The 23,757-nt window shown below is 41.7% G+C and overlaps 1 protein-coding gene across 2 annotated transcripts in view; it reads left to right on the forward strand.

Annotated features, from left to right (window-relative positions):
* The window catches only part of XRN1 (5'-3' exoribonuclease 1), a 55,591-nt gene extending 36,969 nt beyond the window's left edge, over nucleotides 1-18,622 (forward strand). The window contains exons 28-43 of one of the 2 annotated variants that reach the window (XM_063442505.1): nucleotides 378-434; nucleotides 1,100-1,232; nucleotides 1,582-1,651; nucleotides 1,744-1,969; nucleotides 2,471-2,551; nucleotides 2,712-2,807; nucleotides 2,888-3,002; nucleotides 3,803-3,864; nucleotides 4,780-4,881; nucleotides 5,005-5,133; nucleotides 6,673-6,799; nucleotides 7,637-7,818; nucleotides 8,447-8,560; nucleotides 16,706-16,823; nucleotides 17,315-17,481; nucleotides 18,104-18,622. In XM_063442505.1, the coding sequence (XP_063298575.1) occupies nucleotides 378-434; nucleotides 1,100-1,232; nucleotides 1,582-1,651; nucleotides 1,744-1,969; nucleotides 2,471-2,551; nucleotides 2,712-2,807; nucleotides 2,888-3,002; nucleotides 3,803-3,864; nucleotides 4,780-4,881; nucleotides 5,005-5,133; nucleotides 6,673-6,799; nucleotides 7,637-7,818; nucleotides 8,447-8,560; nucleotides 16,706-16,823; nucleotides 17,315-17,481; nucleotides 18,104-18,391 (2,067 nt within the window). In that variant the 3' untranslated portion in view covers nucleotides 18,392-18,622. The remainder of the gene's footprint in view (nucleotides 1-377; nucleotides 435-1,099; nucleotides 1,233-1,581; nucleotides 1,652-1,743; nucleotides 1,970-2,470; nucleotides 2,552-2,711; nucleotides 2,808-2,887; nucleotides 3,003-3,802; nucleotides 3,865-4,779; nucleotides 4,882-5,004; nucleotides 5,134-6,672; nucleotides 6,800-7,636; nucleotides 7,819-8,446; nucleotides 8,561-16,705; nucleotides 16,824-17,314; nucleotides 17,482-18,103) is intronic. The other variant, XM_063442506.1, reaches the window with a different exon arrangement.
* Nucleotides 18,623-23,757: the final 5,135 nt, after the last annotated feature.

The following is a 23,757-nucleotide window of genomic DNA, read 5'->3' on the forward strand; positions in this document are numbered from 1 at the left end:
ACTACAATACCTGCTTTCCATAAGTCATTTCCCTTAAATTAAATGTGTGATTGCCAGCGGTAAGAAACAAGTGGCACACCATTAGCTTTGATTGTACAATAATCAGTGATAGAACAGTGATTCTAAACCCAGTCCTGTAGTCACATCAGCAGTAAGATTACTGACCAAACTTGTACCATTAGTGTGCTTTGAGGATTGGATTGGGAAGCACTGGTCTATGGGATGAAATTCTGTGCTTTTATGTTGCGGTCTCACAGAGGGGAAGTGTGGTGCCTGGGCTGGTATATTTTGTTGTCTTGGTAATTTCTGTGCTCTGTATTTTGCATTTTGCATTGTGAATTGTGTAACCTTTTCACTGTCTTTGTTCTGCTTTCTAGCTAAAGAAGAGCAGTAAAAAAGTGCGCGTTACTGTGAAACCTCACTTATTATTCAGGGTAAGTTACTTAAAATTTGTATTTGCAACTTTCTTTTAAACTTGCCTACCAAACCGCATGAATGAGGGCAGCCAGCCCTAAAAATGTTATCCAGCTTGATAAAAGAATAATGTTGCTCCATCTCCAATATAAGTGGCTTTTTATTTTTTAAACAAAATTGATATTGCAAGCTGTTTCCATACTGTAAAGTTTAGTCTTCTAACAAATTATTCTTTATAACCCCTTCCCCATGTCACTATGTTTGGCACTGTGCACAAAACAGAAGTCTGTGACATGGGGCAAAGCTTACTTTTCATGTTGGGAAGCAATGTGCGTGGCTGAATGTGTTTCTTTTAATTTAATTTATTTTAAATTGCCACGGTGTAGAACTAAAATAATCATGTTTTTAATTTAGTTTTATTGCATTTTAATATAGTTTTTAGTTTTGTATGATTGCTGAAAATGTAAAATGCCCCACAGATGCAAATATTGTACTGCAAAATTATTTTGATGGAGCATATTTAAAACTTTTCTGCTGTGATCTTAATGATCTAGGAATTTAGATTTTTCACAACATATAACATAATCGTTTTTTTGGGGGTGAGGGTGGGTGGGCTGTAAATGTAGTTGCTGCGAACTGTTCCATGTGCAGTATATTTCACTTCCAAGTTTTTTTTGTGTGACAGCCCCTTCAGCAGCAGCATGGTGTGGTTCCGGACCGAGATGCTGAGTTCCGCCTGTTTGATCGAGTTGTTAACGTGCGAGAGAGCTTTTCTGTCCCACTGGGTCTCAGAGGGACTGTTATTGGCATCAAAGGAGGTGGCTATGAATAAAGTGTTTTTTTTTTTTTTGTGTGTGTGTTTTTTTTCTTTTCCGTCCTTTATTTTTCTGGACATATTACATATAGACTTTAAAGTGTATGATGAACTTCTCATTGATGTTATAAGCACTGCCCATTAAAGCAGCTGAATTAAAAAAAAAAAAAAAAAACATTTGAGAACGTGTTCCTTAGTTTTAGTATAGTTGGGCAAGTCATGTTTGAATAATCATCCCTGCTAAAATGAAATTGTGTTAACATTCTGGAATGTTAAGATTCTATGCTTTGTTCACAAATTTGTCAATTAGTTGTATATAAATTGCATAACAATCTCTATCTATGTAATTGAAGCTGAGCGTGACATGGATGTGCTTCTCGAGGTATTGTTTGATGAAGAATTCCTTGGTGGGCTTACATTAAGGTATAGTTTTAGGTTTAAATCGATGTACAGTAAACTGTCAAACTTTCAAGTAGTTTGTGAAATAAATTTAAATTTTTTATTTTTAAAACTAGATGTTCTCAGACTAGAGGTTATCGTTTGCCGACAAGTGCCTTAATCAATCTTTCTCACGGTTATCGTGTTGAAACTGGAGGTCAGAAACTTACTGCTGTAGTAAAACCACAGGCAACATCCAATCACTATGACTCTTACTCCCCTGAAGTCTCTGCAAGAGGATCACAAAAAGGCCACCTGGGAGCCCTCAACCACTCTCCACGCTCCCTTTTTATTCCTACTAAGGTGAGCCTCCACATTTATTTGCTATAGCATTATTATGCTGCCATATGTAAAACAAAATGGGGAGTTTACCTTTAATTGACTACAAACATTGCCACAAGCTTATAAACTACATGAAAGAATAATTTGCATATTGTAATAAAGAGGAATGCAGAAAATGCATTGAAACATCCTTGTTTTCCAAAGCTGGAGATTGACATTGTGTACATTTTGCATTCTCGAATGTCACCAGAATTTTCACAGCAGACTGTATGCAGTTACGAGACTTAAAAAAAAAATAGAAATTTCAAAAAGCACAAATGTTTTATGCAAATGGTAATACATGTAAAACAAACATCTACTTGACTGCCCAGTCTGGCGGTTAAACTGTGATGTTTACACAACACTGTTGATTCCCTTTAATTTCTCAGCCATGTCTGAGCTGCGTATGAAAGTCTCTGTATGGGGACTAAACTGCTTAGCGACAGAATTTACCAGTTCACTGATTTCTCTGTTATCCTTCAGCAAAATGGAAAGCCGCATTATCAGGGAAGTGCTGGCTCACCACAGAAAGGATTTGTTTCTGCTGGGAATCAGAAGCAAAAGGCAAGTTATCTGAAATCTTATTGTCTAAACTTGTGCACCTTTTTGTTCTGTCGTTTCATCATGTTTTAGATCTTTCAGAATGCAGACGGAGTTCAAGCACGGTCCACACATCTGTTCTTGGCTAATGTTACTACTTTTTTTTTTTTTTTTCTGTCTTTAGACTCCGCAAAAACAAGACGACGAATATTGCAACGTGTGGCAGTCCCTACAAGGATCTGGAAAATCACAACATGCGCATCAAAACATGCACAACAAGGTTTGTTTATTATGGCACATCTTTAAAATGTTTTGAAGTATACAGGCTGGAAATCATTTAGTTTTTTTTATTTGTTATAGGGTGCTAGTCTACCTCAGGAAAACAAGCCTGATGATGGTAACCAATTTCATAAATCAGGCTCTGCTGAGAATCTCCCAAAGTGCCAGCAAAGAAAGCAGGAGTCTGGATGGAAAAGTAAGTTGGAAAATATTGCACCGTGTTTTTATTTTTTATTTCTTGTACGGAAAGGTAAGCCATCTGAATAAGATTACATCTAGTCTGGGTGAGAAACATGTTTGTGGCCACTGATTGGGCAGAGGATGTTGTAGTTAAAGGAGAATATGTATTTATGAGTGATGGAAAAAAAAAACTAAAATGAAAAGTAGAAATCCACAATTCCTTTTTTTTTTTTTTTTTTTTATTCTGTGACTGGGTGTCTCAGTCTTGCCTCCCTGTCAATCATTGTTGTTGGTTCTATAACATTTATTCATGGTAGACTCCTGGTAGAAAAGAAGCATTAAAAAAGTGTTTTCTCTGGCTATAATTCATATTGGTGTCCTTTGATCAATCCTTAAGATATATTTAAAAGAAAAAAATGGAATCACATGATAAAGTGTTAGAGGAACACTCCATACACCTAAAGCACTTTAGCTTTCCAAAATGCTTTGTTTAAAATTTTAGACCGTGCACATTTCAGCAGAAATTCAATTCGACATCTAGTCCTGTTGTATCCTGGTTTATTTAGCTCAGTGGAGACCTGAGGCACCTGTCTTGCAAAGGTTGCAGACGAGATATGCAGCTTTTCCAAGCTTTTTATTTTTTTTATTTTTGTTTTAATCCCCTGTGATTTAAAAAAATAAATAAAAATAATAAAAAGAAATACTACATGCTTGTAGAGTTAGACTACGTTTGCAGAATATACCCATTTTATTAAAGTGCTTCTCTCAGGACAATAATGTGCAGAAAATTTAATTTGTTAACTTCATATATCTTAGTGAAAGACGATTTCAAGTTTACAAAGAATGAAAACCAGAAGCAGGAAGAATTAAACATACAGGTAAACTACCTTGATGCTGGTGTTATCGTACATGTTTCTGGAGACGTTTTGCCATTTCTCAAAGGGAACTGAATTATTTTCACAAGTTTGCAATTACCTTTACATTATGGATGCAGAAATGCTAAAATGAGAAAATGCTGGCTACCATAAAATACCAAAACTTCCCATATCTCCTATTATACATAAAACAAATAACTAGCTACGTTTCAGGTTTTTTTTTTTTTTTTTTTTTTAAATAAATCCTCCACTACCTCAGTTCAGTGTAATTTTGCCAATCACTCAAGGTGCCGCTATTTTCTACTCTTTTACGTCAAATGCTACTGAGCAGCAGACCTTTTATATCCAGTCCAGATTTACTATACGCAATCCTGATTCTTTCAATATAAAAGTCACATGCAAATGATCTGTTGGCAATATTCGCTAGGCCTTCTCACTCCCTCTCCATGTATTCAGATCACTCAATTGCCTTTCTCAGTTGTGTTTTATTTTCTACTGGCAATCTGTGGCTATGAACTCATGCGAATTTTAAACCCCAAACAAATGTTAATTGTAACTTCTTTCTACACAAAAGTAAAGTTAAAATCATCTTGTCAGCTGGATGGCATAGAAACAGCTTGTGTATTTATGGATGCATGCTATTTTTAAACGCACCCTGACAACTAACCAAACCAATCCGTGTCGCCTGCCACGAAAGCCGTGGTTTGGTAGTGAAGATTTTAGAGCCTTTTTTAATATTATAGGACCTATTTTGAATGGAATAGAGGGGGGTTTGTTCATTAAAATAAGTCCCTCACTGTAGGTATAAAACATGAAGGGTGTGAAATATTTTAATTTCATTGCTTTAAAATTAAAATTGAACATGTTTCCAAGCAGACTTAAAGTAGTGGGATTGTAAATGTATCTGTACTGTTGCAGAATGTTTCCAAGCCTGGTAAACAGGTCAAGCTTTTGAAGAGAAATGACCATCAGTCTGAAAGTCAGATGGATAAAATTATTCCTAGCAGCATAGATGGAAAGGTAATGAGCCATGTTCTCTGTGCATTTGTCTTCTCTAATTACAAGACATTATATATGGATTGTCTATGATGAATTTTGACAATTTACACAAATGCTCATCTGTTTTGTTTGTTTTTCTCCTAGTTGAACAATGAATTTGAAAACTTTATTGCATCCCTGAATATTTCAAAAGAACAAGGAGGCCAGCCTGCTGCTTTCACAGAGGCCAAAGACACTACCGAGGAACACTTATCTCCACAGTCTTTTGCCATGGTTCGTAATTATCATATAAATACGATTTCTTCTTTTTTTAAATGGTTGTGGTCATTAAGCAACACTGTATTTTTCCTAAACTTGGACTATACGGGGAAAAACCTGCATGGTGGAGAAGTGACACACATGTATTTGTACAGTTTTGGTAAAAGCCACAGCCTGAGGGATGATTGAGTGAGAAGATCTGTACAGAATCTGTCAACTTACAGTATCCTGTTTTATACTAAACTTAAGTTACTTGCCACTGCAAACCTTGAATGGTCCATGGCAAAATCACCAGAGGTGATATTCTACTAGCCATGGATCAATTTCACTTGCCATTAGCTCTTTGACCGTGCATCTGTTTCTTTGGAACCATCTTTTTGTTTCCCATTCAACCTCTTAAGGCCTGAAATTTTACCACAATCCTGGAGCTTCACTGCAAGAACTAGCCCTGCTTTTAGGCAATTCATAGAAAATATCTGTCTGGAAATGGGCAATATAGTGTCTGTTACTGTCCAGTTACAAGCATCCTTAAAGGGACACTATAGTCACTAAAACAACTTAAGCTTAATGCAGGAGTTTTGGTGTATAGATCATGCCCCTGCAGTCTCATTGCACAATTCTGTAATTGAGGAATTAAATCACTTTATTTATGCAGCCTAGTCACAACTCGCTGCATGTGACTTGCAATGCCTTCCTAAACACTAATGTTTACACTTCCTTTATTGCAAATTCTGTTTCGTTTAGAATTTATCTTCTGCCCGGTTAATAGTCTGCTAGACCCTCCAGGAACCTCTTGTATGTAATTAAAGATCAATTTACAGAGCAGGAGACAAAACTTTAGTCTGATTGAAAGTGGAACCTTTTTTAAAATTAAGTCTGTGTCCGTCACAGCCAGAAGGGAGGGCTGCCTAAACAAAAACAAAAGTGATTGAACTCCTAAATGACAGAGAATCGAGCCGTGAGACTTCTGGGGCACAATTTATACACTTAAATTTCTTCATTAAACTAAAGTAGCTTTGGTGACTACAGGGTCCCTTTAAAGAATATACTTCACATATACTGTACAAGTCACTCAATCCAACAATTCAAGAACTGTGAAAATACCACTGGTACTTGCCATTTGACAAGTTTCTAGAAGATCTAGACAGAAAAAGATGGTTATAGTTAATCAAATAGATTTTCTTTAGTTATAAATAGGTGTGTGTGTGTGTGTGTGTGTGTGTGTGTTCGTGCAAAATAAACATCTCACCATGTGAGACATTAAGCAGTAGTGACGTGGTAGGATGTTCTGTGGGAAAAAAAGTATTTGTATATTCTGTTTTACAATCCATGCTACTCTTATTTTGGAGTTAATTCAGTGCTAGAATTTAGATGGGTTTTAAACATAACGGGTATTGTCACAAATTGGGTTTTAAACTTCCCCTTCAAAATACAGAGCTTGATGTGTGGGTTGAAATGGCGATTTGTTTATAAATGATTGTTTCAAGGCTGTTTATCCCTACAGGACAAAGTGTGGTAGGTTATGATTGCTTTTTATTTTGCTTGATCTTTCAGAAAGGAACACAAATGCTGAAGGAGATCTTGAAGATTGATAGTACGGAACCTGGAGACCAGCAGCACAAGGAGACTAAGAAAGATCCACCTTCAGTACCTATGCTGCACAAGCAAGCAAAGCAAATTGGTAACTTTCTATTTTTTTATTGATAAGGACATAAACATTTGGATTTTATTACATATCAACACTGGGCAGTGCTTGAAGTAATTGGTCAAAGTTAATCTAAAAACAGTCAGATCTTTAAAGCTTCAGCGTTATGTATGATGTGTGGGCCCTTTTGTTTTAAATAGAAATTTTTTTTTTTTTTTTTTTATATTATAAATAACTGTGGTATATCCCTCTGGTCCTGCTACTTCCTGGTTTGGTTGGCTTAGTGGAGCCAAACTCAAGAGGCAGTAATTACCCAGAGCACCTGCCTTGCAAAGAACTCACTTTGGGAAGTTTCTGATTGGACAGCCACATGTAGTCTGGGCTTCAAAAAAGCGATCTGCATGTACTTAGAAGGCAATTTCAGGAAAAATCTTATTTTGTATGCTTTAATAATTTTTTTTTTTTTTTTTTTGAAAAATAGCTAGCAGTTTTAATTCTCAAAAGCGTATTTGTAATTTAAAGTTTTCTAATCGCATTTTAGGGTAAAACCTTTTTATAATGTAGAACAACAAAAAAATAGACCGCAGTATATTTGAATGGTTCAGGTACGCAGTGTTTTAACACAAGATAAGTTAAGACCAGCTTGAGAACTGAACAGGGACTCGCTCAAGGGAAGGTTTGGTTTCAACAACCCAAAAATATTATTTACAAAAAAAGTCAAAAAATGATTTTTTAGATTTATCTATCCATCTTGTGCTAATGAATACTTTGAAGTTTCTCTTCAGTTTGCAGTGTAATTACTTAAGTTGATGCTCTATAGCTCCGACTATTGATATGTGAATTGTAATGTTTTGAATGAATTGCTCGTTACAGCTGTACGTTTGACCAGACCTTTAGGGCCAGGACAGTGTTTCAATGCTCCCAACCAAGAACTGTTACGTCCACCACTGCTTCCTCAGCCGCCACCGTTGGGAACACCCGTGTCTGAACTTACACGTATCTGCACCACAGTGGGAATGCTCCCACCAGAGTTTTCATATTTACGAACTCCGCAGGTAATGTCTGTGTGTGTGTGTGTGTGTATGTATGTATTTGTATTGATTTTATTCATGCATACTATGTACAGGGTAACTCAAATGTCAAGAACTATCCACATTCCTGTAAGGTACTGGAATAATATCATTATCACAATCTAATTATCCAATTGGAGTGCTTGTTACTTTTTGTTACCCTGCTTTAAGATGCTTAACAGATTTAATCTCAACATTACCATTAAGGTATGACATACTAGTTTTTGAGTGTGTCACCCTTTTTTATTTGTAGATTAGATATGTATACATGGTTATTTACTAAAGTAGAATTCTACGTGAGTTTCAAGTTTAAGGTCAAAATAGCTGAACTGGAAAAATTCTCGCTCGGCTATTTCATCTTGGCTACTCTGGTCTTAAATTTAAAATTCACTTTTTATTATCACTTCAGTAACCCTGATAGTTCTATATATTTGTATTATACACTTTGCATCTTTGGTGACTTTAGTAACCGTTTTGTATATTGATCCATTTTGCAAATCTCTGTTGTACCTGGCATTCACCACTTGTTGCAGACCAGACCTGTTTTAAGTCTCTCCCTCCTTATTTTATTTATTTTTTCTTCCTCTGTGGTTGTGGTGTGTATTTGTTGCAGGGTTTGACCGTTTGTCAAGTGAAGCTGTCAAATGGTTTCATCTCGCATGGTCCTCAGTGTCATGCAGAAAACGAAGCAAAGGAGAAAGCCGCTTTGTTTGCTTTGCAAAGACTGGTAAATGGCGAAGACTCCTGTTTGCATGTCAAACTACCTTTTTGTTTTGTTCGAGTTGGCCATCTACAAAATTTCATAGTGTTCGATTCCAAAATCACTTTATATTTAAATACTGTACTAATAGTTAATGGTGTTGGTTACATGTTTATGTAATTTTGCCAAGAGATTCCCGCACCCTTCTCTATTGAAATCATGTGTCGAGCATCTTAAACACACTTGATTCTACTGGTAGATGGTGGTGGAACTACCAGATTCGCTGTAATTCTGCCTGTCCAAGAGTAGCCCAGGCTAGGCATGGGCCACCCCTTGCAAAACTATTATTTAGTACATTGCCAGTTTGGCAGTAAATATTAAATAACTTGATAAATTACTTTAGGGAGAACTTTAGAGAGAATGAGTGCTTCAATGGTTTATCTAAACCTCACAATACAGAGGGTTATATTAACTATTTGCCTGCTGGCTGTTAGTGGGCCACAGAGTGGAACAGTCTCCTGAAATTCAGCGATCAATGAGAATTTCCACTGATTTTCGTCTCGAACAAACAAACGTGACTGAAAGTCTGTCAAATCAGAAAAAAAATCTGTTTGAGAATATTGTCCATTGTAGCAATCGATGATTGCTGTAGTGTAGGGGTTAAGTGAACCTAATTTGAAACAAAAAGTTAAATCCAAATGGGGAGTTAAACTGGCATTTTTTTGAGTAGAACTTCTGAGGTTGTATAGTGATAAAAAAACATTTAGCAACTGAAAATCTAAATTTTCTTTAAATTTTTATTTTTATTTTTTTTATTTTAAATCTGTTTCCAGTATTTTCTAAGCATGCTACATTGAACATCTAAGTTATGTTTATGGAGTGGATCATAATTTAATAGTAATATATGTGCACTATTAGATTGTATTTTAGTGTGACAATAAGTGAATTCAATATTTAAATCCCCAAAAGACAAGGCAAACCTGTTTATTTACCATTACGTGTATGATATATGTAGCTCTTGTCACACGATCTTCAAGTGCATAAATATGAAAACTATTCTGAAATGATTGCGTATGCTGTTAAAGCGTATAATGCTACAAACTATACAATGAATCACACATGCGCAATACATACACTGGGTGTATGAATAAACTAGTGTAATCTATGAACACTCTGTCATAAGAAATGTGCTGTTTTGTTCAGAACACAAATACTTTACATGTTTGTGGCAAACCTAGCCACTGTGGAACTATAATCTGGGAAGGTTGTCTGGAGGCTGTATTATGTGCCATGTATATTTGCTGTGTATGTGTTATGTTAGGGCGATTCGCATGCTGGCAGCCGTAAGCTACCAGCATACAAAGACTTCGTTCGACGAACAGCGGTGACTTAAGCCGTTCGCCGAACGAATAAGGGCTCCCCTGATAGACCACACACTTAGGGTCGTGTGGCAATTGTTAACCGATTGCAACAATGTTGCAATCGGTAATTATAGACTATTCTGGGTGGCCGTCGTTCGACTACCGACCATGCGGCGGTCGGCCATCTTGGATTCGTCTATTTGGCAGCGGTGCTTGGTCGTCGAGTGCCTGGAACCAAAAACGGCTACTCGATGATGCGAGCACCGCTGCACTTCCAAGCCATTCGGGAGCCCGGTTTTTCGGTAGAATCGTTCCCCTGGATATGTTCGACAGATTGAGGGGAACTTCTATGTAAAGTTATATTTGTGCGGCGTTCGGTCAATTCCGCCGGGATCTGAGCGGTATTCTCACGAAAGGTGCGCTCAGACCCCAGCTACCTGCCGAACGTTCGGTCATTTAAATCTACCGAATAAAATGTGAAAACCGTATTTTAATATAGATTGTCAGTTCTGCTGCACGAGGGGATAATCCACTTAATCGTCCATTTTAGTGGGTGTATCCTTCTCGTGCAGCACAGCCTGTTGGGAAAGTTACAATGTATGATGGGAGAAATCCCCTGGATTTACTGTCTGGAAACCCCTTGCATGGGGAACTGTATAAATATGCCAGCTGTGAATAAAACGAGTTAGTTGACTCCCAGACTGTGTTTCGTCCGGTTATTGGGAGGATTTGGGGATTTGTCTTACCCTTCAGCGCTGACTGTGGATGTACTCGTGGAACCAGCGGAGATTGTGGTCTTTAATACCTGCCCTCCGCTACAATTGGTGGCAAGCGACGGGATCCGACCTTACAGCCGAAAGAGCGCAATTCGTGCAAATCGTAACTGCTGAAGGAGGAAAAGGAATGGCAAGCAGAACCCAACGAAAGAACCGACTACCGAAGTGAATGGAGACGGATTATTCTAAATTAAAGAAACAGACACTAAAAGATCTACTGGAAGCCAGGGGTAAAGTAGCCAGCAGCAAACCTAAGGCTGTACTAATTGCCGAGCTAATGGAGGGAGACCAAGCCCGCAGCGCTACACCCCCAGTAGTCATGGAAGAAACGCTCTATGAGAGAGAAATGAGGACCAGGCTGGCATTTTTACCACAGCCTATATCAGCGGACATGATGAACCTAGTAATGGCGAATGTGCAGGAGTACGTGATGGCACACAGCCCACAGTATGCAACCCCTCGGACCGGGACCACGACCGAGTCATCACACAGCCAGGTACCACCCAAAGTTCCTTATCAAGCATTTAAAGTATTTTGCGAGGAGAAGGAGGAAATCGATGGGTTTTTACAAGATTTTGAGAGGCTGTGTGATTTACATGACTTGGCACGACCCACATGGGTCCCCCTGCTGGCAAGCAGACTAGCAGGGCGGGCAGCCGATGCATACCGCGCTGTACCCAGCGAGGACAGCAAGGACTATGAGAAAGTAAAACGAGCGATACTAGACCGGTACGCCATCACCCCAGAAGCCTACCGGCGAAAATTTAGAGACCTAAAGAAACCAGAGAAAGACTCACATGCCGAGTGGGCACACAAGTTAGACCAAGCATCCAAAGGGTGGATACAAGCGAGCCAAGCCACGACCATGGAAGGATTGCGGCAGTTACTACTGCTGGAGCAATTTTTTGATGGACTAGCTCCAATGACCCAAGAATGGGTAAGAGACAGGAAACCTCTCACCCTAACCGAGGCGGCACAATTGGCCGACCAGCATTTTGACGCAAGGAGACATCAGGTAACCCTCTCCAAGGGCTACCCACGACCCACGGGGTCACCCAGCACTCCCATTACCCCAAGTCCCACTACAACCCCTTTTCGCACGGCCCCAGGGAATGTACCACCGGCTTCCCGGTACAACGGCCGTGCCAATATCCAGTGCCACTCTTGCAAACAGTGGGGGCATATAGCCCGGGAATGCACCCAAAACCGGGGCAGACCCACCTGGAACCAAGCCCGACCAAACCCAGCCCCAAGGGCTGCAGCCCACTATTATCAGCGGGAACCAGCGGCCCAAGAACTGTGGAGTGTACAACCGGAGGAACCACTAGGAGTATTACATGAGGTGATGTCGGTCAGAGCTACTGACAACAGACAACATCATCGGCAGCTGGTAACGCTGGAGGGGAAAGAGTTACAGGGGCTTCGCGATTCCGGAGCCACCCTCACTTTGATTGCACCCCACCTAGTTTCCGGGACCGCTCACACTGGGGGATCAGTGGCCGTGAGGGTAGCAGGGGGAGCAGTGTACCGTTTGCCCACTGCTAAAGTACATTTGAATTGGGGTGTGGGGGAGGGAGTTGTAGAAGTAGGTCTCATGCAAAACCTACCTGCGGATGTGGTACTGGGGAATGACCTAGGACAGATGACCTCTGCTTTTGTTCCCCAAGCTCCCTACCAAGAGGCACAACCAGTCACCACCCGGCAACAAGCCCGCACCACGGCTCCACCTACACACTCTGAGGCTCAGGTAAGAGACCAAGACCCTCACCCGATACGTATGTCCTGGGATACCCCAGCTAAGTTTGAAGCCGAGGTAAAAGCAGATCCCACATTACAGGTGTATAGGGACAGGGTACGCAATGACCAAGCGGGGACAGAGGGGGAGCGGTATACGTGGGAAAAAGGGCTACTATATCGCATTGCAGAACGAGGAGTGGGGGGGTCCGCCACAGTGTCTACCAAACAGTTAGTGGTTCCCCAAAAGTACCGGCCCGAGCTACTTAAGATTGCGCACGATATACCCTTATCCGGACATCTAGGGGTGACTCGCACCCGATATAGATTGACACATGCATTTTTCTGGCCAGGGATTTCTAAAGATGTGAGACACTACTGCACGTCCTGTGATATATGTCAGCGAGTAGGCAAAAGAGGTGACCGCCACAAAGCGAAATTATGTCCCCTCCCGATCATTTCCGAACCGTTCAGTAGAGTGGCCGTAGACATAGTGGGGCCACTATCCAAACCCAGTCCCTCCGGTAAAAAGTATATCTTGACGGTAGTGGACTATGCCACCCGATACCCCGAGGCCGTAGCTATCTCAAATATCCATGCCGAGACAGTAGCCGAGGCATTGATGAAAATATTCTCCCGGGTAGGGTTTCCCCAAGAAATAATATCTGATAGGGGCACCCAATTCACCGCCGAGGTCACTCAGCAACTATGGAAAATATGTGGCATTAAGCCCATAATAAATTCCGCATACCATCCCCAGTCCAATGGTTTATGCGAAAGATTTAATGGTACGTTAAAGCAAATGCTCCGTACGTTTGGGGAGGCACACCGAGACTGGGAACGTTTTCTACCCCATTTACTTTTCGCCTATAGAGAGGTACCCCAAGAGTCCACCGGATTTTCCCCGTTTGAATTGTTATTCGGGAGGAGGGTGCGGGGACCATTAGATCTCATTAGAGAGCATTGGGAGGGAGAGAGTAGCCCAGATGGAACCCCTATCGTATCCTACGTGCTGGAGTTCAGGGACCGTCTGGAGGCGCTGACTCAGGAGGTGCGCACCAACCTTCAGGCGGCCCAGCAACGCCAGCGCCGTTGGTACGATAAGGGAGCCAGGGACCGCAGCTTTCAGGTGGGACAGAAGGTTTTGATTTTAAAACCTGTCCGCACAGACAAGCTGCAGGCCATCTGGCAAGGCCCATACCAGGTGGTGGAACAGAAGTGTGACACCACCTACGTGATTGGCCCCTGCTCAGGGGTAGGGAAGAGACGCATGCTCCATGTGAACATGCTCAAACCCTACCATGAGAGGATAGAGGACGTGGCGGCGATATGCGCCTCAGCCTCGGAGGATCAGGAGAATTTACCCCTACCCGACCTATTGGAACCGGAGGAGCAGACCGAGCCCTCCAAGGGGGTTCAGCTGGGGGAGCGGCTAAGCCCACAGGAGCGTGCCCAGGTACAAGAGTTGATCGTAGCGAAAGGAGCTACCTTCTCCAATTTACCAGGGTACACTCAGCTGGCCACCCACCGAGTTGAAACCCCAGGACAGCTACCCATGCGGCAGACTCCGTACCGCGTTCCTGAAGCCGTCAGGGCTCACATGGAAAAGGAAATAGCGGAAATGTTACAGCTAGGGGTGATCGAGCATTCAGATAGCCCCTGGGCATCGCCGGTAGTGTTGGTACCCAAAAAGGACGGCACGACACGTTTCTGTGTCGACTACCGGAGGCTAAATGACAAAACGGTGTCTGATGCCTACCCGATGCCCCGGATAGACGAGCTGCTGGATAAGATGGCACGGGGTCAGTATCTCACTACCATAGATCTATGCAAAGGATACTGGCAGATTCCACTAGCCGAGGATGCCATCCCTAAGTCGGCGTTTGTCACCCCGTTTGGCTTGTATCAATTTAGGGTCATGCCATTCGGGATGAAAAACGCTCCGGCAACCTTCCAGCGGATGGTAGATCGGCTACTGGATGGATTCCAGGAATACGCCTGTGCCTATTTAGACGATATAGCTATATTCAGTCAGACCTGGGCCGAACATCTACAACACATAGGGGCCATACTCGATCGCATTGGAGAGGCAGGATTGACGCTGAAACCCAGTAAATGCCATATAGGGATGGCAGAGGTGCAGTACTTGGGCCACAGGGTGGGAAGCGGGCGACAGAAACCCGAACCTGCTAAAGTAGAAGCGGTAGCTAAATGGCCAACCCCTAGAACGAAAACCCAGGTGTTAGCATTTCTAGGTACCGCCGGGTACTATAGGAAGTTTGTACCCAATTATAGCGCCCTGGCCAAACCCCTGACTGACTTGACCCGTAAAAATCTTCCTCGACAGGTTATCTGGGCCCCAGAGTGTGACCAGGCCTTCCAACAACTAAAAACGGCACTAATCAATGCTCCAGTACTGAATGCTCCTGATCCAACTAAACGATTTCTTGTCCACACAGACGCTTCAATGTTTGGATTGGGGGCAGTGCTGAGCCAAGTTGGACCTGATGGCGGAGAACACCCCGTAGCATACTTGAGCCGAAAGCTATTACCACGCGAAGTAAGCTACGCCGCCATTGAGAAGGAGTGCCTGGCCGTGGTGTGGGCCCTTAAGAAATTACAGCCCTATTTGTACGGACAACCTTTCTCCCTACTCACAGATCACAACCCGTTGGTGTGGCTTAACCGTGTAGCAGGAGACAACGGCCGGCTGCTGCGCTGGAGTTTGGCGCTGCAGCCCTTTGACTTTACGATACACTATCGCCCAGGGAAGCAAAACGGTAACGCCGACGGGTTATCTAGACAAACTGAACTTGAAAAGTGATCTGTGAGTATTTTCCCGGACCTCCCCAAGCCGATCCGTTGGGATCAGACTGTGTATGCCGGCTTGATTTTGGGGGAGCATTGTGGCAAACCTAGCCACTGTGGAACTATAATCTGGGAAGGTTGTCTGGAGGCTGTATTATGTGCCATGTATATTTGCTGTGTATGTGTTATGTTAGGGCGATTCGCATGCTGGCAGCCGTAAGCTACCAGCATACAAAGACTTCGTTCGACGAACAGCGGTGACTTAAGCCGTTCGCCGAACGAATAAGGGCTCCCCTGATAGACCACACACTTAGGGTCGTGTGGCAATTGTTAACCGATTGCAACAATGTTGCAATCGGTAATTATAGACTATTCTGGGTGGCCGTCGTTCGACTACCGACCATGCGGCGGTCGGCCATCTTGGATTCGTCTATTTGGCAGCGGTGCTTGGTCGTCGAGTGCCTGGAACCAAAAACGGCTACTCGATGATGCGAGCACCGCTGCACTTCCAAGCCATTCGGGAGCCCGGTTTTTCGGTAGAATCGTTCCCCTGGATATGTTCGACAGATTGAGGGGAACTTCTATGTAAAGTTATATTTGTGCGGCGTTCGGTCAATTCCGCCGGGATCTGAGCGGTATTCTCACGAAAGGTGCGCTCAGACCCCAGCTACCTGCCGAACGTTCGGTCATTTAAATCTACCGAATAAAATGTGAAAACCGTATTTTAATATAGATTGTCAGTTCTGCTGCACGAGGGGATAATCCACTTAATCGTCCATTTTAGTGGGTGTATCCTTCTCGTGCAGCACAGCCTGTTGGGAAAGTTACAATGTATGATGGGAGAAATCCCCTGGATTTACTGTCTGGAAACCCCTTGCATGGGGAACTGTATAAATATGCCAGCTGTGAATAAAACGAGTTAGTTGACTCCCAGACTGTGTTTCGTCCGGTTATTGGGAGGATTTGGGGATTTGTCTTACCCTTCAGCGCTGACTGTGGATGTACTCGTGGAACCAGCGGAGATTGTGGTCTTTAATACCTGCCCTCCGCTACAATGTTGTCTACATGTTTTCATTTCCCATTACACTTTTCCACAATGATGCTTTGTTGTTTCTTTGTGTTCTTCTGTATGTGCCAATTCTTCAAAATATCGGTTTCCATGTATACATAATTTGTATTCCTGGAGTTGTAATGGAATTCAATGCACATTTGTATTTTTTGTATTTTTTTTAAAAGTTAAAATCGGCAATTTATTGTCCACTCCATAACATGGGTACTATGTAAAGTCTTGGCATGGAAGATTTGTGAAACAAACAATCCTTGAGAAATGAAAAAGCCATCTGTCTCATGTATTTTATTTTTATTTTATGCATTGGCATTATTTACATGTGCACTCACTTCCCCTTTTCCACAAAAAATAGACTATATAGTTAATGTTCTGCCTAACGGGCATTCCTTTTTATTTAGTTAACTTTTTTTTATTCTTTGTGCAGAGTACAGTTGGACTAAATTTCCCATATGCAGCACCGCCACCTATGTTTCCTAATTTTCAGCATTTGGGAGGCACTCTATCTACAGGACCAATCCCTTCAGTTTTTCCTCCGCAAACGGGTAAGTTTGACTTCTAGATTTTCTGCTTTTAAAGTCACTGGTGATCAGATTGTGTCAAAGGCTGGTTGTAGGGTTGTTTCTGCACATGAGTAGACAGCATGTTCCCAGAGTTAAAGATCCACTCAAGTCATGTTCTATGAACAGCCACTGAAGGCGCTTCCACTGTAATGACAAAGTAAAACTGTCACCTGGTTTTGCAGCATTGATTCACTGCTTTCTTTTGGGGAAGCTGCTTTGATGTGGACGACACTCAATGTGCATGCACAACCGTTCCCCAATGCAGAGCGTTGGATTGGGGGAAAAAGTGTAATAAATTGTAGGCTATAGGCTAGAGAAAAATAAAATAAAATAACAGAGGTATGTGTCTTGGTTAGCAAGAGTAGTTATCCAACAGCAATAGCACAGTGGGATTTAATGTAGATAAATTGCGATACAAAAAAAATTGCTTATTTGTGTTGTAACTTTTACTTAACAAAATTTTAATTTTGTAGCAAATTTGATCCCGTCTGCACCACATGTCTTTGGAGCAACCTCATGGCGAAATTCAATGCCGCTTCATGGCAAACCTTTTTATCCAGGTCCAGGTTCTTATCCTAGTAACACACCCATGGTGGGGCAAATGGCAGCTGGTACTCACAACCAATTTATACCACTACAGGTAAGCAATTACAAAATGCTTTAGGTATTGCCATCTTGCATTCAATTTAAAAATAGAAATGTGTGCCAGGCATATTGACCAAGAATTGAATATTTATAATAATTGGAATTGCTAGGAAGCAAAGCAGAGATATTTATAAACGGCACTGTTTTTTATTTTTGCAATCTTAATGGAGTGTGAGTCTAATGCTGCTTTGTTCGAAGCATTGGACTGACAGGTCACTGAGATAGCCGAGCATTGCTTCATTTTTATTAAACAAAAGTAGTTGAGATTGATGACTTACTACCGTAAAGAGAATCGGGCTGCAGTGTTTAGGCATTGTAATAAAGGTCTGTTTTTAATGGCAATTCTATTTATATACTTTTTGTAACTTTGTTGCACTGTTTATTTAGATAAAAAAAACAAAAACTTTTTGAATGTTTTTTTTTTTTAATTACTGCATTACATATTTTAGTTTTAAATTATAACTTTTGGGAGTCAAAATCTTATATAATTTGTTTTCTAGCAAATCAATTTGCCTTTAAAAAATTATATTTTGTTGTTGTTGTTTTTTCTTATGAAAAATAAAACAAAATTACGTATACCTTAGTTTTATATTAATTTTCCTGTTTTTTTACCCCAGGTAACAAAGCAAAGGGTAGCGGTGAACAAAACAGACTTCAGGGAGCCGTCAAATACTTCCCAGGGTCTCGTAAATAATCCTCAGCTGATCCCTGATGTTAGAAGCCCAGTAACAGATATTTCTTCCACCACACTGGTGTCTCCTAAAACCACTCCCAACACTACGCCTGATAAAGGTGCTTCATCTGGTCCAAAGACTTCTCACAACAGAACAACCCCAGGCTCGGGTAGCAGACGGAAACCACGAAAATTAGCTGTTAACTTCAATGCTCCAAAGACCACAGATTAGACAAGCTTCTAGGAAGTCCATTTCCACCAACTGTATAATCTTGCCTTAAAATGCTGTGTATAAAAAGGAGTGTGCTGCTGTCTTGCATTTTTTTTTCCTGTTTTTTGTTCAAAATAATTTTGCCAACATTTTTTTTTTTTTTGTTTTACAGGCTAATGACACTTAAACCCCTTTTTTTTTCTTAGAACATCACTTAACATTGCATTTTATCTATCCCCCTCCCCCTGCCCCTCCCACCCCTCTCTCCCCCTTCCCCTCCCACCCCTCTCTCCCCCTTCCCCTCCCACCCCTCTCTCCCCCTTCCCCTCCCACCCCTCTCTCCCCCTTCCCCTCCCACCCCTCTCTCCCCCTTCCCCTCCCACCCCTCTCTCCCCCTTCCCCTCCCACCCCTCTCTCCCCCTTCAGCACGGAAGTCACTTTAGAACATTTAAAAGGAAAAGTACTTTTTTGTTGATGAGTGGCATTAATCTCTATATACCTTCATTATGGTGTCTGAAGTCTGTAGATGCGTACAGCAAACCTCCCCCCCCCCCCCATCCTAATTTTTAAAAACAAATCTGTGTGCTAATCTGCCAATTGTGACCACAATGTAAGCACTGAAAGAATGAGATGTTTTCTCAGTCACCTCAATGTATTTTAAAATGGGCACTGGGTTTGTCTACACTTGCCTTCCTGATTCTTCAAATCTGTGTTTTTAATTAGGAACATATTTTGTGATTTATACGTTTAATGGTGCATAACAGTAAGTTAACAAATTGATTCTGTTCAGGCCAAAAAGTTGACTTGGTGGATTTCCCCCTCCACTCAAAACTTTTTTTTTTTTTTTCTATTTCACTGTAACATTTTCAACTCTGCAACTTACTGTTTAAGGAATAAGCCCAATGTCTAATTATTCTATTGTGTTTTAAGTCTTAATTACTCAGTTATTTCTAGAAAGCGAGCATCCATTACCTGCAGAGCAATCTGTTTGTAGCACCCCGGTTCCTGACCTTTTAAATATTAACCAGTGTTTTTTCATTGAAAACAAGGTTTACAGACTTTTTGCTTATTTGGTATTTGAGTCTTCACATATTCATAAGCTTTGCCGCTATTTAAGTTCGGAAAATGCTTTTTATGAATTTTTCTTTACCCACATGGGATTTTATTTTTTAAGTACTGGAATTTTTTCATTGGATCTTATAAAGAAGAATATTTTATTAAAAAAAATAAATAAAAATAAAAGGGAAGACTTTTACATGCTCATTTTGTCTATAATGTCTACATATTGTTTTTATTTAAAAATAAATAAATAAATAAACAAATTATGGTCTGTGCTTTAGTAAACTGTCTGTAAAGTGGCATGTGCTTGTGATTATTTGGTTTTATTTTGGTTTTTTTAATTATGGAGTGCAGTTCGGAAACCATGGCATGGAGCTGCACCTTACACCATTCAAGTAACCTGTTTTGACATTTCATTATAAAATGTTGATTGCAGACATTGTACATCTGTTTCATTAAAATTATATGCAATGTTGTGGAGCTGTATTTTCTTTATTGCACTTGAACGTGAGGAGTTTGTCATGGTTTATACCAATCTATTTATTTCCCTTGAATCTTGAATTGTGCTTGCTTATGCCAGTCTTTAAAGCACATGTTCCACCACACTGCAGATTGGTGCAACGACCTTGGGTGTGCTCACAACGGAGGCAATGGGAAAGTGTAGGAAATAAAACACATGGGAAGTCATTTAAAAAAAATAAAAATCAACATTTGGCAGGAAGGCAGTCCAGAAACCAGTTGACATTAATGTCATGTAAGTTATTATTATTATTATTGCTGGCATTTATAAAGCGCCAACAAATTCCGCAGCGCTGTACAATTGGGGGGAAAAGACAAACACAATAATAACAGACCGATACAACAGGTAGAGAGGACCCTGCCCGTGAGCTTACAATCTAAAGCTTAAACTGGGGAGATGACACGAGGTAGCAGAGGGATTTGTATGTGATAGCAGAGAGAGTTAATAGTATAACTGCAGCAGCTGATGGCATGTGAAGGGAATGAGGAGGTGAGTGGCTATGGTTCCAAACAGCTGAGAATTCTATATAGTTAGAAGGAACCAGGGTGGGTGGGTAGAGCCCAGAAAAAAATACAAACAAAAAAAAACACACATTATGCAGATATGACAATGTCCTGTATTGAAATAGAGAAGAGCTTAAACGAACTCTTCAACTCTGGATAGATTAAACCATGAACTGCAATCCTGTAATATTCTGCCTTCAGGTGATGTCCGGCTCTATTCCTTTTGTAGTTTGGAATAGATATCTGCATAATGTGTGTTTTTTTTTTTTTTTTGTTTTTTTTTCTCCTTATAAAAACTACAAAGTTGGAGCAAATTGAATTCCAAACATCAACATTTAGTCACAAAATAGCTCTGAAACTATTCTTCCATTCTTCTATATTCACATTAGGGCTATTTCAGTGTAGATTTTGCAATGCAGTTTTGATGAATAAATTCCATATGGTAGAGATGTACATCATTACCTGGTTCCAGAAGTCTTCAAAAAGCTACCAGAAGTGTGAAGGGGCTTTTGCGTGGACGTTGTCCTAAGTAGTGTATAAATCTAGAGAAGTGGGATGAGTTGGTGGGAAAAAAAGGCTGTTGGAAGGGTAGTTTAAGTTGCGTTAAAGATGCAGGATTGTCAAGGTGGAATACTTGAATATTTCCATAATAGCTGTATCCTGGAGCAGCGAAATGTATGCATTTTTGGAAAGAGGGAGCAAAGTGGCCAATATTTCATTGTGTGCTTGCAGTGGCGGATCCAGAAGCTAATCTCGGGAGGAGCACTGGCAGATCATTTTAAGAAACAATCCAGGCACAATAACCACTACAGCTCTCTGTAGTGGTTTTGGTGCCAGGATTTGCTGTGGTGCCCTCCCAGTGTAAGTAGTCAAACCGTTTAAAAAAAAAAAGTTTGATAACTTACCGAGGGTCTGCTGGGATAGTGGCTGGTGTGTGTGTGTCGCAGTATGTGTATGGGGGGCTGTGTGTGTATAGGGGCACTGTGTGTAAGGGGGGGCTGTGTGTGTATAGGGGCACTGTGTGTAAGGGGGGGCTGTGTGTGTAAGGGGACCTGTGTATGTAAGTGGGGGGCTGTGTATTTAAGGGGGGGGCTGTGAAGGTAAGTGGGGCTGTATTTTTGTGTGTGTGTGTGTAAGGGGGGGCTGTGTGTGTAAGGGGACCTGTGTATGTAAAGGGGGGGGGGCTGTGTGTGTAAGGGGACCTGTGTATGTAAGTGGGGGGCTGTGTATTTAAGGGGGGGGCTGTGAAGGTAAGGGGGGGCTGTATTTTTGTGTGTGGTGCACACACACTGTGAGGGGATAGGGGGGCAGATTTAAGATAATTTATTTTGTTTTATTATTAAATAACTATATAAATATAGCTAATGTCCCCCCTCCCTTCCTACCTTTGCTGAGGGAGGGAGATACATTGCTTTCTCTTCCAGTCCCTGGTGGTTCTAGTGGGGGAGTGAACTCTAACCTGCAGCGCAGGCTAGAGTTCACTCTCGCGAGAACGGAGCGTTGCCATGGTAACGCTCCGTGCTCGCGAGAGGAGAACCCGGCGGAGCTGCAGGTAATAGCTCCCCCGGGTTCTCTCTCTCCTTTTCCCTCCCCTGCCGGCCGCCCAGCAATCTGCCTGTGTGGGCCGGGGAGGGAGATCACTGATCTCCCCTCCGGTTCGTGATGGCAATCAGCAGGGCTGGTGCTTGGATATCACCAGCCCTGCATGGGCCGGCAGGGGAGAGCCTCGGGCAGCAATATTTTCACGGGGGGGGGCAATTGCCCCGTTGCCCCCCCCCCCTCTGGATCCGCCAATGTGTGCTTGTTGAGAGTAAGCAGTACATTATCCTCCCCAATTTATTTTAAATATATTATGCACTCTATATCTGCAAGTGGTTAAACGCTCAATATGATTTGTAGAAAATCTGGGAAATATTTACACATTTGTTTGAGGTTGTCCGAGGCAGATTTTCAAGGTTACCATTTCATAAAGCGGAGTTAAATTGGTGTTTAATTTTTTTATTTTTTTTTAAGCTATCCCCCATCACTTTCCATCTCATTGAATTGGTTATAGTGCCTCTGTGCTGGCTCCTTTTTTCAGTGTTAAACCTGTGAGTACCTGGCTGCCCTCGGCCCAGCCCCACTGGAGGCATGGCTAGGGTAAAATTCACATTCTTTGCCATACCAATTCATATAGGCAATGGGTAGATGTTATTATTATTGCGATTTATATAGCGCCAAGAGATTCCATAGCGCTTTACAATATTATTAGAGGGGGGATTTGACTATAAATAGGACAATTAGAAGAAAACACAGAAACGATAGGTTGAAGAGGGCCCTGCTCAAACGAGCTTACAGTCTATAGGAGGTGGGATATAAAACACATTAGGACAGGGAATAGAAGTCAAAATAGGGGGAGTGAAGCAGAGCTGGAGGAGAGCGTCGAGTGCTCTGAGTAGAGATTAGTCTGGGAGGCCATAGGCTTTCCTAAAGAAATTAGTTTTTTTAAAGCACTTCTTAAATGATTGAAGACTAGGGGAGAGTCTGATGGCGGTAGGCAGGCTATTCCATAGGACGGGAGCCGCCCGCAAAAAATCCTGCAAGCGCGATTTGGCCATACGGGTACAAGCAGCGGACAGAAGAAGGTCACGGGCAGAGCGGAGAGACCGAGAAGGGGCATACCTATGGATTTGTGAGGAGATATAAGAGGGGCTAAGATTATTCAGTGCTTTATATGTATGGGTTAGCACTTTGAATTGACTCCTATAGGAAACAGGAAGCCAATGTAAGGACTGACAGAGGGGTGAGGTGTGAGAGGACCGACTAGAGAGGAAAATCAGTCTGGCGGCAGCATTCATTACAGACTGTAGCGGGGCAATACTGCTATTGGGAAGACCAATTAGGAGAGAGTTACAATAGTCCATGCAAGATATTACTAGAGCATGGACAAGCTCTTTAGTAGCATCTTGTTTAAGAAAGGGGCAGATGCGGGGGATGTTTTTGAGGTGGAATTGGCATGATTTGACAACAGACCGGATTTGAGGCTCAAAGGCGAGGCCAGAATCAAAAGTAACACCAAGACGATGGGCTGATATGGGTTCCACCAATCTGAAGGGAAAGCGAGAGAGGAGGATTAATATTAGGAGGATTGACATTCTCAACCAATCACTGCCATCCACTGTTGCTCAGTATAATGCTTTATTATCGCAAGCTGCACGGAGCAGACAGGCTGTTGTGGGTTTAGTGTTAATCCATTAAAAATGGGATAACCCGAGGCATTATAACCAGTTCGATGAGATGAAGCAGTTACAGTGCCTCTGTATCCC

This window comes from Pelobates fuscus, chromosome 2 (genome assembly GCF_036172605.1).
Source record: "Pelobates fuscus isolate aPelFus1 chromosome 2, aPelFus1.pri, whole genome shotgun sequence".
NCBI lineage: Eukaryota > Metazoa > Chordata > Amphibia > Anura > Pelobatidae > Pelobates > Pelobates fuscus.